A 16,709-nucleotide genomic window follows, 5' to 3' on the forward strand; every position below is an offset into this window, starting at 1 on the left:
TCCACATTCAACGCGTACAAACTCTACAGCCTACTGATTATGCACCGCGTGTTGAATTTTGTCGAAAAATGATACAAAAGTGGAGAGAAAATCCCAACTTTTTTAATGAAGTGTTGTGGAGCGATGAATCGGCCTGCAGAAGGGACGGATACACCAACTTACATAATATCCATAGCTGGCAACTAGAAAACCCGCACGAAACAAGAGAAGACCGGTCCCAATACCAATTCAAAATCAATTTGTGGACGGGAATTTTTAACGGCCAAATAATAGGACCGGTCGAGTTGCCAGCTATTTTAAACGGGGCAAACTACCTGGAAATGCTTCAAAATGACCTGCCAGGATTATTGTATAATTATATTATTAATTATATTATTAGTGTATAAAATGGCGTCGAGAGAGTTAGACGTGAATGAACGCGATGGCGATGAAACTTCTAATTGTAGTGAAACAACTACTGAAAAATTATTCAAATGCTGTTCTAAGCAATGCAAAGTGATGATGTGTATGAATTGTGAGTCATTCTTCCACGAGGGATGTGTTAGAAGAATGAAAAACGCAGTTTATAAAAGTGATTCGTTGATAATTTGTTGTCAACAGAACCAAACCATTGGAAAAAACGATGTAAATAATTCTGAAAAAGAGGTGAGCGAACTAAAACTATCAAAATTGGAATTAGAAAATTCCTATTTGAAACAAATAATTCACGAAATACAAGGAAAGAATTCAATTTTACTTCAAAATAACTCCTTGTTATTAGAAAAAATTAATGTTATGAAAAGTCAACAGAACTACGCTCCATCTATGGTACCATATAAGAACCGCCATATACAAACATCAGGAGGAAATAATACAGAATATGTCATGAAAAGTCCGCAGATGATATCAGCTAAGAAGAAATCTGTAACTGTCAAGGATGGTGTTAATGTACCAAATATATGCATAGAACAAATAACACATAATGAAAGTCGACTACATGATAAAAAAAAGGTAAATGAGGAAAGTAATGACATTAGGAAAGGTATTACTACGAGTGAAAAATTAATGTCAGAAATTACGAAACCAAACATTGCAATTTCATTGGCATCTGCGCCGATAAGGAAAGTAAACAAACAACAAATTATAAATAACTTCGAACAAGGGAATTCCAATGAAACAATAACTAAAAATGCCACCGCAAATATAAGAGATAATGCTAATAAAAGTGAGGAAGGACGTATAAATAAACATTTTGAAGATGTAAATGAAAGTGAATGGAAAAAGGTTATCTATGGAAAGAAAAGACATACATTAAAGAAAGAAAGACCACAGTCTATTAAGGGAGAAAAAGGAGAAACGAATTTACTAGCTGCGAAACAACTGAGCTGTCTTTTTTTAACTGGCCTCAAACCAGAAACAACACCAGAACAAGTGAAAAGCTATATTTCCGAGACATTCAATTTAAATGGAACGTGCGAAAAGATGAAAACAAGGAAGGATATATATAAGAGTTCATTTAAAATTTATGTGCCATATGAATCCAAAGAGTTGATTATGAATCCGAGCAAATGGGAAAAAGGTATTAGTCTGAACCATTTTCTCCATCTCAGACGATATCTCCCCCGAGAGAATTGAAGAAAACCATTAATATACTACATCAAAACATCCAATGTATAAGAAACAAAATGTCAGAACTAGAAATATTCATAACATCTTTAGAAAATAGTCCAGACCTGCTGTGTCTCACCGAGCATTGGCTTAACAAGGATGAGGTTGATCTAATAAAAATTGAAAATTACATATTAATATCATGCTACACTCGAGAAAAGTCCATTCATGGGGGTTCATGTATTTTTATAAAAGACACCTTACAAGACTTTGAAAATGTACCGATTATAGAACACATGAGTGTTGAATGTGAGGCTGAAATATCATGTACGGTGAGTAGATCTAGAAAACTAGTAGTATTGTCTATATATCGAACATGTTTGGGAAATGTGCAAATTTTTTTAACCACCCTTGAGGGTGTACTCGGTGTAGTTCAAGGTCATTTTGTTGATTACGATGTTATCATATGTGGCGATTTCAATATAAATCTTATGAATGAAGATACCTCCAAATGCTTATTCATGGATTTGTTAACCACCTTCGATTATACGCAGACAATATTTAATCCCACTAGAGTGACGAAGACTGCAGGTTCTCTCATAGATAATATATTCGTAAATACATCCAAAATAAGTAATAATAAAAACATAATATCTGCACTATCCGATCATATGGCGCAGTTCATTTCAGTGGAAAGCATATTTCCTTTAGAACCAAAAAATGTAGAAATTATTGAAAAAAGATTTTTTACAAAAACCAAACTAGAAGATTTTTTTGTTTGTTTGAGGGACTTCAACTGGGATAATTTGATATCAGAAACAGATCCAGATATAGCCTATGAACTGTTCTACAGCACAATGTTGACGAAGATGAATCAGATCATTCCACGGAAAAAAATTAAACTGAGAAGGAAAAGAAGTCGCACATGGTTAACTATAGGTATAAGAATATCGAGTAAACACAAACGGGAACTTCACGAAAAAATGTTGGAAGGAATGGTGACTGAAGAATACTATAAAAAATATTCAGCAATATTGAAACGAGTAGTGGAATTATCTAAGAAAATCTCTGACAAGGACTTTATAGATAATTCGGAAAATAAGACCAAAGCAACTTGGACTCTAATCAATAACGTGACGAAAAAAAGAAATGCTACTGATGGTACTTTGTTTGAATCATTCCCTCGAAAGGATGAAAAAAAACTATTAGATGAAATGAATAAATTCTTCCTGAAATCTAATGTATTGAACCACAATAAGAACACTGATGTTGCAGAAAACATAAATTATTGCGATTCAAGCATTTTTCTGAATCCAGTTATAGAGAAAGAAATGTATCATTACATAATTCAACTAAAAAATAAAAAATCGACAGGATGTGACGAGATACCTGTTGATCTACTGAAAAAATGTGCACCGATATTGACGTTACCCTTAACACATATTATAAACCAAATGTTTCAATACGGAAAATATCCACAAGCCCTCAAAGAAGCTTGGGTTAAACCGATTCACAAGAAAGGAGAAAAAAACAATTTTAATAACTACCGACCAATATCCCTACTCTCAAATGTTAATAAAATTTTCGAAAGAATAATTTTTGATAGAGTATTGCAGTTCTTTGAGAAGAAAAAAATATTGGTGGAACAACAATGTGGATTTAGAAAGGGAAAATCAACCATAGATGCATTATATCGAGTTCTAAACTCTGTAATCAAATCATTGAATAAAAATCAGTTAACAGCGACGCTTTTCTTGGACTTGACCAAAGCGTTCGATACAGTGAATCACAACATCTTAATGCAAAAAATGGAAAGATATGGTATAAGAGGTATAACGTCAAAACTATTTCGATCATACTTAACAGGGAGAATACAGAGAACAATTGGAAAAGGAAAAAATGGAAACAAAATAATATCAAACGCCTTATTTGTAGATAGGGGGGTTCCCCAAGGATCTATCTTGGGTCCCCTACTTTATATAATATACGTGAATGACTTGATTAAAGTAACATCGAATGATACTGTAATGTATGCCGATGACGTTTCAGTAATCTGCGTTGGTTCCACTCCTGATGAATGCAAGTCCGGGGTTGAAAAAGATTTGGAAAACCTCGAAAAATGGTTCGGAAAGAATAATCTCACAATGAACATCACCAAGACCAAATTTATAATATTCAGAGAAAAGAATCAACATGCCATCAACTTAATTTATCATGGTGAGAATATAAGAGCTCAAGATACTCTATCATTTCTGGGAATCCATTTAGATCGGGATTTGAATTGGCGGCCACACATTGAATACATGGCAACAAGCCTTGCAAAGTACTGCTATGCTCTAAGGATCTTGACAAGGACAATTGGATCAGATGCTTCCCTAACCGCATATCATGCATATGTCCATTCCAGACTCAGATATGGAATCATCTTCTGGGCGAATTCTGTTGATGTTGAAAGAATCTTTATAATACAGAAAAAATGTTTGAGAACTGTTTTTAAACTAGAATATAATGAATCATGTAGGGATATCTTTAAAAATTATAATGTATTAACTCTATACTGTCTGTATATATATGAGTGCATAATGTATGTAATTAATAACTTCACTAACTTTGAAATGTTAATGCTTGATCATTGTTATAATACCAGAGGAAAAACTCATCTTAGTTCAGAAAAACCAAATTATGCCTACATACAGAAAAATGTTGTTCATTCTTTAGTAAAAATTTGGAATAAAATGCCACAAACATTCAAAACAAAATCAAAAATTATTCAAAAGAAAACATTAAAAAAATTTTTATATAAAAAAGGTTATTACAGTGTAAAAGAGTTTATGGCTGAGAAAGATTTCAATGAACTTTAGTATTTAAGTTATGATTTTTGTGACGCGATCTACATCATTTTTTGTGATATTTTCAGATCAAATAAAGGTTTATTATTATCCGACTTTTGCCTATACGCGTAGGATTTATCCTCGCCGTCGGCTTCTCACTCCTCGCTAAGAGGAACATTCACTCAATCCCAGATATTTAAAATATCAGAAGGGTAGAGCTCGGTCGTGTCCGGTCCTTGTGGTCCCCCTGGTTGTCGTCGAACTTCTGGTCCTCTTACACGCGATCCTTGGACCTGTCCTTCGTTTCCTAGGAATTTTCTCACCGTCCTTGCAGTACCTAAAAGAACAGCTTTTTGCATTACATTACATATATACTCACTAAGCCCTAGTTGCTTGATATTTCTCTTGAGATTTTTGGGTACTATTCCTGTTGTTGAGATGATAATTGGAATAGTTCTCGTTGATATCATTCCCCACTGGCGCTTTATCTGAAATTCGAGGTCCCTATATTTTGAAATTTTTTCGACCTCTTTTTGACGCAAGTTGTTGTTATTAGGTATTGCTACGTCGATGAGTATAGCTGCCTTTTGATGTTTATCAACTAGCAATATATCTGGCCTGTTGTGAGGGACTGTTTTATCAGTCAAAACTGTACGATCCCAGTACAGTTTATAGCGTTCGTTTTCCAGGATGGTCTCCGGTCGGTACTTGTAGTATGGTACTTTTTCAGATTGAATTAGTGTTAATTTAGTTGCCATTTCTTGGTGTAATATCTTTCCTACTGCATCGTGTCTCTCTTTATATTCATTTCCTGCAAACATCTGACATCCACCCGTGATATGTTGTATTGTCTCATTTGTTGGACACCCATATCGGCATCGATCGTCGGTAATAGTTCGATCCTTTATGATATGCCTGCAGTAATTTCTAGTTGAGATCACTTGATCTTGGATGGCTAAAAGAAAACCCTCTGTTTCTGGGTACATTGCACCTGATGTGAGCCAATAGTTCGACGCTTCAATGTCGACATGATCCTGGTTCACCTCGTTGAAATGTCTTCCATGCAGGGGCTTCTCTGTCCATATATCCAATTTTTCTTGGTTTGTCTGGTGGTTGTATGAAAATTGCTCCTTGTGAAGTTGTAAAGGTGTTGATTCGTCTGCTTCACACAGTATTTTGTAGAACTCTGATGTACTTGCTTGATCTCTGAAGTATTCCCGTAGGCTTTCTATCTGCCCACTAGCAAGTTCCATGATGTCCGTAAGACCCCTGCCTCCTTTATTTCTCGGCAGTGTAGTCCTCTCAATGCTGCTTTTCGGATGGTGCTTGTTTGCTTTTGTCATCAACGTTCTCATTTTACGTTGCAAGTTTTCGATGTCTGTTTTGCTCCATGGAACTATACCGAATGAGTATGTTAGAATTGAACATGCATATGTGTTGATGGCTCTCGTCATGTTCCTGCTGTTGAGGTTTGTTTTTAAGATTTTTTTGGTTCTCCTAATGAACTCAGTCGTTAAGTCTTGCTTCATTCTTTGGTGGTTGATTCGTCGATTCTGTTTCATTCCAAGATATTTATAAAGATCATCCAACTTCATTGCTTCTATTTGCTGTCCATTTGCGAGAGTGATCGGTTTATCTTGTATTCTTCCTCTCACTACGCTGAGAGTACGACATTTGTCCAAACCGAATTCCATACCTACATCTTTCGAAAAATGTTCCACTAGTTTGACCATAATTTCTAGGTGGTTCTTATTGCCTGTTATCAGTTTCAAATCATCCATGTACAGCAAATGATTGAGGGTGGTAGTATTATTATTTCCTTTAATGTTGAAACCCTTTTCAGTAGCGTTTAGCTGTTTAGAGAGTGGGTTCAGCGCCAAGCAGAACCATAAAGGGCTCATGGAGTCACCTTGGAAAATTCCCCTCTTAATTGGAATCAGTTTGGTTTTTATGTTTGCCGTGGAAAGCTCGATGTTCGTTTTCCAATTGTCCATTGCAAGCTTTAGAAAATTGGTTATAATTGGATCGATCTTGTATATCTCCAAAATTTTCTTCAGCCAGCCATGTGGAAGTGAGTCGAAAGCCTTCTTATAATCAAAATAAGTCATGAAAAGGTTTCTATGTTTCTTGAAGGCTTGGTTGCATATGATGGAATCTATTACCAGCTGTTCCTTCGATCCTTGTGCATTCTTGGAACATCCTTTCTGCTGTGTTGTTATTATTTTATTTTTCTCGCAATGTTTGTAGATACGAGATGCTAAACATGATGTGATGATTTTGTATATTGTTGGTAGGCATGTTATAGGTCTATATTTTGATGGATCCATATTGTTTTGAAAATCTTTCGGTATTAGGTAAGTGATACCTGTTGTTAAAAATGTTGGCATTTCTGTTGGATTATGTATTATATTATTTATGTATTCGACTAGCCTGCCGTGCAGACACTAAAACTTCTTCAACCAGAAGTTGTGAATTCCATCTGGGCCTGGAGATTTCCAATTGTGAGTGTTCTTCAATATTTCCTGTAGTTCTTCAGACGTTATTACACTATGTGGCATATTTTCTATGGTCTCACATGATTTCTCCTCTCTTTTTATCCAATGCGCTTTGGAGTTAAAAGGAGTTGGTGTTGACAGTTGATCGGTCCAAAAACTCTCCATATCTTCGGCGCTTGGAGGACTCACTAATTTAGTTGACGTTTGTTCATTAAGCATTCTATAAAAGTTCTTTTCGGAGTTTTCAAAAATCATATTGTCATGTTTTCGTTTATAGCTCTCATTGTATCTTCTCAGTCGTTCAGAGTATACACTTAATTTTTGTTTTAGTGTATCTAGAGTTTCTTGAGCACTTTCATTGTTGGCGTCGTAGTTTGCATGTCGCCTATGGCGATCCATAATTGCATCCACTATTTTCTGTAGTTTTCTCGACGGAGAACCTTTTTCAAATTGTGTTAACCGTCCTATTTCTTGTCGGAGGCTATGTACTTTTGCTTCTAGCCTATTTTGCCAATGTGGTTTGTTATGCTGTTTTTTCTGTGCTGGGTGCTCACTTCTAGGTTTTGGCTTCACACCGAGCACTGCTGATATTGTAGAGGCTGCACAGTAGGTAATAATATGCAATGACTCTAGGTTTTGGCCATTCGAAAAAAACGGTGGAATTATCTCTTTGTTCATTATGTGCAGAATATGTGAGAGTTTTTTCGATGTCTTCAGTCTAGGAAGAATTGGTCGTTTAAGAGGATCAGTACCCTCGAATTCTATAAAATATCTATTCATTGTTACAGATAATTGCTCTAATAGATCTCTTCGACTTTCTTCTCGGTTTTCCATAGTCGCAGTTTGTATATTCCGCCATTGCTCATCTCTTGCTAGTGCCAAATCTCCGCTGTTTTGTTCCTCAGTATTAATTTGTGCATTGATGATCTTATAAACCACTCATTTTACTACCAGCCTCAGCAACTTGTGCTAAATCTTGAACAAGATGAGTTTGTCTAGGTCTATTAGAAGAAGGGCCCATAGTCTTCTGGCATAATCGTAAAGCAAATATTTCTGGATCATAGCATGTAACATCGACTGGAATAGGGGTGGACATTGAACCTTGTTTACCATTTGGCACACCCAGTTGTACAAAAACAAATGCCCTCAATCCCATTCGTCCAACTTGAAAAATAGTGTCTACTGTGACACGAACAGGATTGTTGCACTCTCTTGAATAATATTCATGTATTACTGAGCTGTGATTGGTAACTTCGTGTCCTGTGGCCCACCATCCTACAATTACTTCTGTTGAATTCACTTTTCGATTCAAATCTAACCCTTAGACGACCTGCAAATCAATGTCCTTCGGATATGTTATTTTGTAGCTATTTAAGAGAATTAATACCGAATATGAAATTGGCTAAACATTTTTGACGGGGTCATTCTCAAAAATATCGAAAAATTCACAAGTGTAAACTACCCCTTAGACGGCCTGCAAATCAATGTGCTTCAGATATGTTATTCTGTAGCTACTTAAGAATAATAATACCTAATATGAACTTGGCTTAACATTTTTGACAGGGTCATTCTTGAAAATTTTGAAAAATTTACACGTGTAAACTACCCCATAGACGGCCTGCAAATCAATATCCTTCGGATATGTTATTCTATAGCAATTTGGGAGTGATAATACCAAATATGAACTCGGCTAAACATTTTTGACAGGGTCATTCTGAAACATTTCGAATAATTCACAGGTGTAAACTATCCCTTAGATGGCCTGCAAATTAATATCCTTCGAATATGTTATTCTGTAGCTATTCAAGAGTTATAATACCGGATATAAACTTGGCTTAACATTTTTGACAGGGTCATTCTTGAATATTTTGAAAAATTCACACGTGTAAAGTACCCCATAGACGGCCTTCAAATCAATATCCTTCGGATATGTTATTCTGTAGCCATTAAGGAGTAATAATACCAAATATGAACTTGGCTCAACATTTTTGACAGGGTCATTCCCAAAAATTTCGAAAAACTCAGAAGTGTAAACTACCCCTTAGACGGCCTGCATCAATGTGCTTCAGATATGTTATTCTGTAGCTATTCAAGAGTAATAATACCAAATATGAACTTGGCTCAACATTTTTGTCCGGGTCATTCCCAAAAATTTCGAAAAATTCTACCCCTTAGACGGCCTGCATATCAAAATCCTTCGGATATGTTATTCTGTAGCTACTTAGGAGTAATAATACTTAATATGAACTTGGCTTAACATTTTTGACCGGGTCATTCCCAAAAATTTCGAAAAATTCACAATTGTAAACTACCCCTCAGACGGCCTGGGAATCAATATCCTTCGGATATGTTAATCTGTAGCTATTTAAGAGTAATAATACCTAATATGAACTTGGCTTAACATTTTTGACAGAGTAATTCTTGAAAATTTTGAAAAATTCACACGTGTAAACTACCCCATAGACGGCCTGCAAATCAATATCCTTCGGATATGTTATTCTGTAGCTACTAAGGAGTAATAATACCAAATATGAACTTGGCATAACATTTTTGACCGGGTCATTCTCAAGAATTTCGAAAAATTCACAGGTGTAAACTACCCCTCAGACGGCCTGCAAATCGATATCCTTCGGATATGTTATTCTGTAGCTATTGAAGAGTAATTTTACCAAATATGAACTTGGCTAAACATTTCTGACAGGGTCATTCTCAAAAATTTCGAATAATTCGCAAGTGTAAACTACCCCTTAGACGGCCTGCAAATCAAAATCCTTCGGATGTGTTATTTTTCAACTATTCAGGAGTAATAATACCAAATATGAACTTGGCTGATCTTTTTTGACAGGGTCATTCTCAAATGTTCGAAAAATTTACAAGTGTAAACTACCCCTTAGACGACCTGCAAATCAATGTGCTTCGGATATGTTATTCTGTTTCTATTGAAGAGTTAGTATTCATAATATCAACTTGGCTAAACATTTTTCAAGGTTTTATCCGTGAAAATACTTGTATATACCTCGTCGTTTCATTGATCAGCATAATTCAAGTTCATCTATAATATTAATTTGTGCATTGAAATGTATGACAACTTAACTTAAGTCGTTCAAGTGAACTCAAAAAGCAAATTCTTGCGTTGCACCCTAAAAACAGATCTATTCGTTAGTTTTAAATTCTACCGACGCCACTGGTCGTTTGGCTGCTGGAATGAATTCGGCTGCTGAAAAGTGACTGCCAAGTTCACGCCGATACATGACTATTAGTGTATATTCAGATAAAAACCCAAGGAGACGGGCTTGGCAAGTACTCGTCATCATATGATAATGAAGTGAAAAAAAAATTATTATGTGAGTACAAACACAGGGTGTTTCATCTCAGACGAGGCACCACGTATATTTCCGAGTATATTTAGATTCCATAGTAATTGAAAAAATTTCCCAAGATTTTTGTGAGTGATTATTTGGACGAACTATGCCAACTAATTGTAAATGAGTATCGCCAAATCAATCCAATTATGATGAACCATGTTAGAGACGGTTTTCCGCCAATATTGTATTATTGTATGAAAGTCAATGAAGAACAATTTGAACAATTGATTTGAAAACGCAGATCTAATTTCTGTTATTGTAAGCATGATGAAACAATTCAATTTTTTTCAAAAGGTTTTTTTTTTAAAAATGTATTTTTTTTTCAAAATTGTAAGTTTGTAAAAAAAAACTCAAAAAAATGGGCTTGTTCATTGCAAAAATAACCAAAATATTCAATGTGGCTCATTTGAGCAAAAAAATGTATTATTGGCTAAAACACTTCATCAAAATTACGTTTTTAATACACCGTTGTAAAGAGGCTCCAAAACCTTTCAAAAGAAGACCACTCAACCTCTTTCCAGTATTCAATTTTGAGGGGTTTGAACACCCCTCATCGTGGGTTGTTGGTTCAATCTTCAAATATACATCAAAAGATCCCCCAAACAAAATCATTTGAAGTGTTTCGGGATATTTTTTCAATCACTATGGGATAAGAAATATACTGGGTGGCTCGTCTGAGATGGAACACCTTCTATTTATATTTTCAATCAGTCTGTATAAAAAAAATTGGATCGACCCTATATCACCATCTCCCGTCTCGTCGTTACTGCCGTCGGTATGAAATCACCGTTGAAACCGAGGTTCAAACGGTTTTTACTTCCATCTTTGGCAAATGTAGAATAATTCAAACTGAATACGGGCGGTTGCGGCAACGCGCGTTCAGCGCTTGGCAAGCGCAGACCATGTAAACAGTATCCAATTATCCAGAGCTCAACGCGCGTTTTGACAGCGCGCGTTTACAAGTACATGAATTTTCTTCGAAGCGTACACATGCCAACGCACTTGCACGAGCTGATAGATGCCAGAGACGTATTTACCGTATTTTCCGGTATTAACGTATTTTCTTTCTAACCGTTCAGTCAGAAATAGTTCAAAATGGAAACGGAATTATTATTATTATTCATAAATGAAATTGAGAATTGTCCTGTAATATGCGACATGACAGTTAGTGTATATTCAGATAAAAACTCAAGGAGACGGGCTTGGGAAGAAATCGTCATCATATCCTGTGAAGGAGATGCTAATGAAGAAAAAAAAAATTTATGTGAGCACATAAAAATGATAATAGCTCTTTATTCTCAAAAATCATGAGATAAATGCAAAACAAATATAAACGAAGTGAAATAATATCAAAATAACATTCACCTACCACTCAACAGCAGATTTCTTTTATGCTATAATATATATGGTTCTGAATTTAACAATAAAGTAAATATCTTCTTCTTAAATGGTTTATAATTATTTATTTCTTTGATTTCGTTAGGCAGTATATTGAAGAACTGTGAACAAATGTATTCAAGCTGCTTTTTGTGTTGAATTTAATTTAAATTTTGGAAAATTATATGATATTGTCCTTGTGTTATATTTATTTTTGATATTTTGAAATGGAAGCGAAAAACATTTATTTTCATGCATAAATAATAGACAAATAATTTTTCTAAATTTGATGTAATTTTGCGTCCGTTTGAAATAAACCGGTGTGAACCTAGTAGACCGTTTCCAGCAGACTGTTTGACGGAAACGCCCGAAGGCGGTGACCAGTGGCGTGCGGCAAAAAAAAGGTTTTTTTAAGGAAATATTCACTAGATCAGATATAAATTTAGGAAGTGAGTTGCGTATAGTATTCCTCCGTTGGAGGAAATATTGATTTTCGTTTTCATTCAAATTATCATCTGTCTAATTTGAAAAATTCGTATCTCCGGAAGTACGCGTCGGAGCATAACCATTTTGGCATGTAGATTACTATGAGCGATGTGAATAAACTGTGAAAAAAATGATTGAATTCCCTTGGGATCCAGGGGTAGTTTTTTCTACCCTTAAATTTCGAAAGTTCGTATCTCCGAAAGTATGCGTCGGAGCATAACCACATTTGGATTGTAGATTACTTTTAGCGATGTGAATATACTATAAAAAATCATTGATAAATTGATAAGTTTGGGTTTCAGTCAACACTACAGGCCACAGCAGCAATATTCTAATTTGTTCTTGATTGACGCTTGCGGTTTTAATTCTTCACATCACTTCTTTGTCCCAACAGCTCAAATTTTTCCACCAGTTCCACTATTGCCAGCCTAGAAGGTTCTTCACGATTAACCTAAAGTACTTTAGTTTTGCGAACTGGATCTGGAAAAATTTGAAGGTAAATTTCAACAAATTCAGTGCTTTTTTGAACTGTATAGTTAATGATGGAATGGTTTTTACTTCTCAAATGTCACAAGATGACTGTTGCCTAGGAGAGGGGCCATTCAAAAGGATACCTCTTATTTACAATATACAGTTTTGAATCAATTTTATGGACGGTTTCTAAGGATTTTTTCTACGAGAACTCGTTATCATCAATTTCAAAATTCACATATCATCAATTTTTTTGTTAAATGAAAATGCAGCAAAATGGAAATCCCCTTTGTTGAACAATCACTGGTATAACTCTACTCAATGCTTCAATTTTCTCAACTACATATTCTAGAATGAATGAAGTCATCAAATAAATGTAACACTAAGGTTGTAGCAAAAGCTCAATGAACAAACTGGTAGAATAGGGCTCATATTCCTGTTGTTGAGAAGAAGATTAAATTCACGGATCTATTCAAAGATTTGGAGAATAAGTAGGCAGCATTTACTTGATTTTATTATGGTCGTATTCTTAGAATTTCTGTTGTATTTCAGTTGGAACCTTGTAAATCATTTTGAATATATTGGAACGATGGAAATCCCGCAATATTTAAACTGCATATACAAATTAAATTCAATATTCAATAATAGAGAAACTATACGGATTATTATATACTTTATTCTTTACTACTTTAAAGGAATACAATGAATTCAATTCATTACTAAGATAATCATTCTTTTCACATTTCTCAATAGCGGAAACTTTTACACCAAATTCCGAAGCTATGATTGCGAAACATCCAACATTTCAATCTTTATATTCCTTTTATATAAGAGTAGATATAACTATTCACAAAAAAAGCTTAAGATTACTACTGCATCAAAACTCACTTCTTTATTTTTCAAGAATTGGTCAAAAATGTGTTTGTTAATAGTTCTAGATCTGAATTAATACGTATTTTGAATAACACTCTTTTTTTTTACTGAAGATCATTGATTTTTTGATGAATTTCACATAAGGAACTCTCATCAAAAACAATCATAATGCATATTAAAAAATATCCTATGAATTGATTCTACTGAATCATAAACCTGGCTCCATTTATTTTTAGGTTGGCAGCAGAAGCGAAACAGTGATAACCAGTATTAGCAATCACTTGGAATGTTGCCAAAAATCGAAACCAATAGAAATTACTCAAACTATTGATGTTGAAATGTCATCTGATTCCAAAACTGCAATAGTGGTTATAGATGCAAAAAATTTTGTTAGATTCCTATTTACAGAAGTGGCTGTTGGTGTTCATGCTTTTTTCGAAGGTGAGCTTATTTTTTTTTATATAAGGAAATGAGATAAAAATAATAATAAATTCTTCCTTGGAAAAGATTCGTAGGATTCTCAATATATCTAAAACTCAGAAAATAACACTCATCGATAAAGAAAAATTATATTATAAATGAAACCTGAAAGGTAGCACACCGTATCATTAAACAATTCTGACGAGTAAAATTTCCAAATATCCAATGTGCAAACTTTATTATCGCGCTATTCCAATAGATACTTTTGGAGAATAATGAAAGTGTGTTGGAATTTGGCACTTCAAATTCCCAAATCATCTGGGGAACTCAAATGAATAGAACATTTCTATACTATTCCTTATGTTTGTTAATATATATATATATATCTTTCTTTGAACTTTTACAAATAATTCGATAATCACAACACCAATTCTTCTAATTCAGTTATACTATTCAAGGAGTGATGCCTCTTTAATTCAGAATGAATTGGAAAAACAAAACTGTTCATTATTTTCAATTCAAATTGCTATTCATCGAGTGAAGACTAAATAAACTATTCAGTTTATTTTAGAAATATATGGGAATTTGTTCTATAAATTCTTAATTTAATTTGTTCAACAAATTTCCATTCATTAATTCGAATCATGATTCTGTCTGAGTTGATATATGACAAGAGATTCACTAAGTTATTCAATTGAAGGTATGAGTTTATTTATCAACAGCGGCAAGGCTTGAGTTTCCTTTCCTAAGGTTGATATAAGAGGCTAAGAAAAGAAAAAGTCAAACAAGATTCAACTATTACAAATGCGATATCGACAAATCCAAATGAATAATTTTACACTACCCGAACATAATTTAATCAATGAACTTGTTCTCTTGGATGATAATAATACTTACTTGATATAGATCAACAAGATAAAACCTTCATTTATTCATTTAATATATATATATATATATATATATATATATATATATATATATATATATATATATAGATAGATAGATAGATAGATAATGCTTCTTTATTTCAAATAAACAAATACAATGTTATACAAAGAAATATATAAATAAAAACCATATATATATATAAAATATATATATATATATATACGCGTCTTCCGTATGATACGAAGCCCGGTAAGTACTACAGGCAAAGCGAAGCCCGGTTTGGGGGGTTTGGGGAGTCAACAAATCTTCTTGTGTCTTTCCGTTATTTTATATGTATATACACGTCTGTCGGGTGAATTGCTGATATAGGGCAGACGTATATTGAGAAGCCCAATTGGAATTCCTACTCGAGATATCTTGATAAGTATAAACACATTGAGACTGAGATTGAAATCATTATGACAGACAATTTTGCTTTCAATCTACAACGGGAGTTTTGTGTTGAGTTCGATATAAATTCTAGGAAACAATTCTCATATGATTAATCTGCAAGAAGTACAGAGTTATTTAAGAACTCGCTCCTACAGTCTCATTTCAGTTAATATGTAAATAAAATTAGAATTCCATTCAAGAACGATTTCAATATTCACACTTATGAAGAATTTAAGTTCTCAACATTCGAATTTAAATCCGAAAAAATTGAAAAACAAATTATAAGTTTGGTTTTACGGGCTGAATTTTAGTTCGAATGTTATTTAATACCCCAACGTGTATATTTTGTGTTGAAAATTTGCATGTTGGAGTATTAGATAATGATCTTTCTCACTAAAATATTTTCAGTTTTTACAGCTTTCAGTGATACCAGAATCATACTACTACTTCACCGTTTCATATGGCGCACCCAGTATATTATTGCATATCATTGGATAACTCTTTTTATGATTTTTTTCAATATTTCTGTAGACAATTTTTTTTTCAGAAAAATTCTGTTTCAATTACGATTCTGCGAATACGACGCATTATAAGACAGTTTGCGGTTTGGACTGAAAATTTACTGGGTGTTTATCAGAAGATCATGGTCTTTTGATAAAAAAAGTTTTCGTAGTCACGAATCCCATTAACTCATGAACTCTTGACTTTTTACCTAGATATAACATATTGCTGAAATTATATATACAGGGTGTTTCCTAAACATGCGGCAAAAATTCAGGGGGTTGTTCCTTGGACTATTCTAAGAATATTTTGTCCTTTGATGATTTTTGAAAAACCTATTTGTTTTGAAGATATAGGGGAAACAAAATTTCAGATAATAACATTTTATTATGAAAAATTACATGAAAATTCAACTCAACCTACAAAAACTGTTGAAAATGACCACCTCTAGCCAGCATACAAGCATCCAACCTTCTCCTCATTGACTGCCGAACCCTTTCAAAAACACCAGGATCATTTCTTATTAAGTTACACCCAGCAATGATCCGATTTCGCAAGTCTTCCACATTTTCTACTGAAGTGGTATAAACTAATGATTTTAGATGGCCCCATAGGAAATAATCTAAGGGTTTTTAGTAATTGGAATGTTGTTAAACAAATTTAAAAATAAATTGTACCTACTTAGTAAACACAGTGCGGTACGCATTTTTATTTAAACTATTATTAATTTTAAAAATATGAAAAATGTTGTTCGAAACAAAGAGGTTTTTCAAAAATCATCCAAGGACAAAACATGCTTAAAATAGTCCAAGGAACAACCCCCTGAATTTTTGCCGCATGTTTAGGAAACACCCTGTATAATATTATATATTATATTATTATATATAATTATAAAAGCTATTTGATGATGTAATAATATACCGGGCGTGTCTTTCTTCATGAACTAAAGTTTGTTATCATTATTATTATTATATGGAGATTTT

General features: G+C 33.8%; 2 protein-coding genes across 5 annotated transcripts in view; one reads left to right on the top strand and one right to left on the bottom strand.

Annotated features, from left to right (window-relative positions):
• The window catches only part of LOC123672345 (glutamate receptor ionotropic, kainate 2), a 730,109-nt gene that overhangs the window by 587,377 nt on the left and 126,023 nt on the right, over positions 1–16,709 (bottom strand). The gene's annotated exons all lie outside the window — the stretch shown is intronic.
• The window catches only part of LOC123672348 (zinc transporter ZIP3-like), a 75,159-nt gene that overhangs the window by 38,970 nt on the left and 19,480 nt on the right, over positions 1–16,709 (top strand). For both annotated transcript variants that reach the window (XM_045606429.1, XM_045606428.1), the window contains exon 3: positions 13,722–13,926. In XM_045606429.1, the coding sequence (XP_045462385.1) occupies positions 13,722–13,926 (205 nt within the window). The remainder of the gene's footprint in view (positions 1–13,721; positions 13,927–16,709) is intronic.

Source organism: Harmonia axyridis, chromosome 2, assembly GCF_914767665.1.
Source record: "Harmonia axyridis chromosome 2, icHarAxyr1.1, whole genome shotgun sequence".
Classification (NCBI taxonomy): domain Eukaryota; kingdom Metazoa; phylum Arthropoda; class Insecta; order Coleoptera; family Coccinellidae; genus Harmonia; species Harmonia axyridis.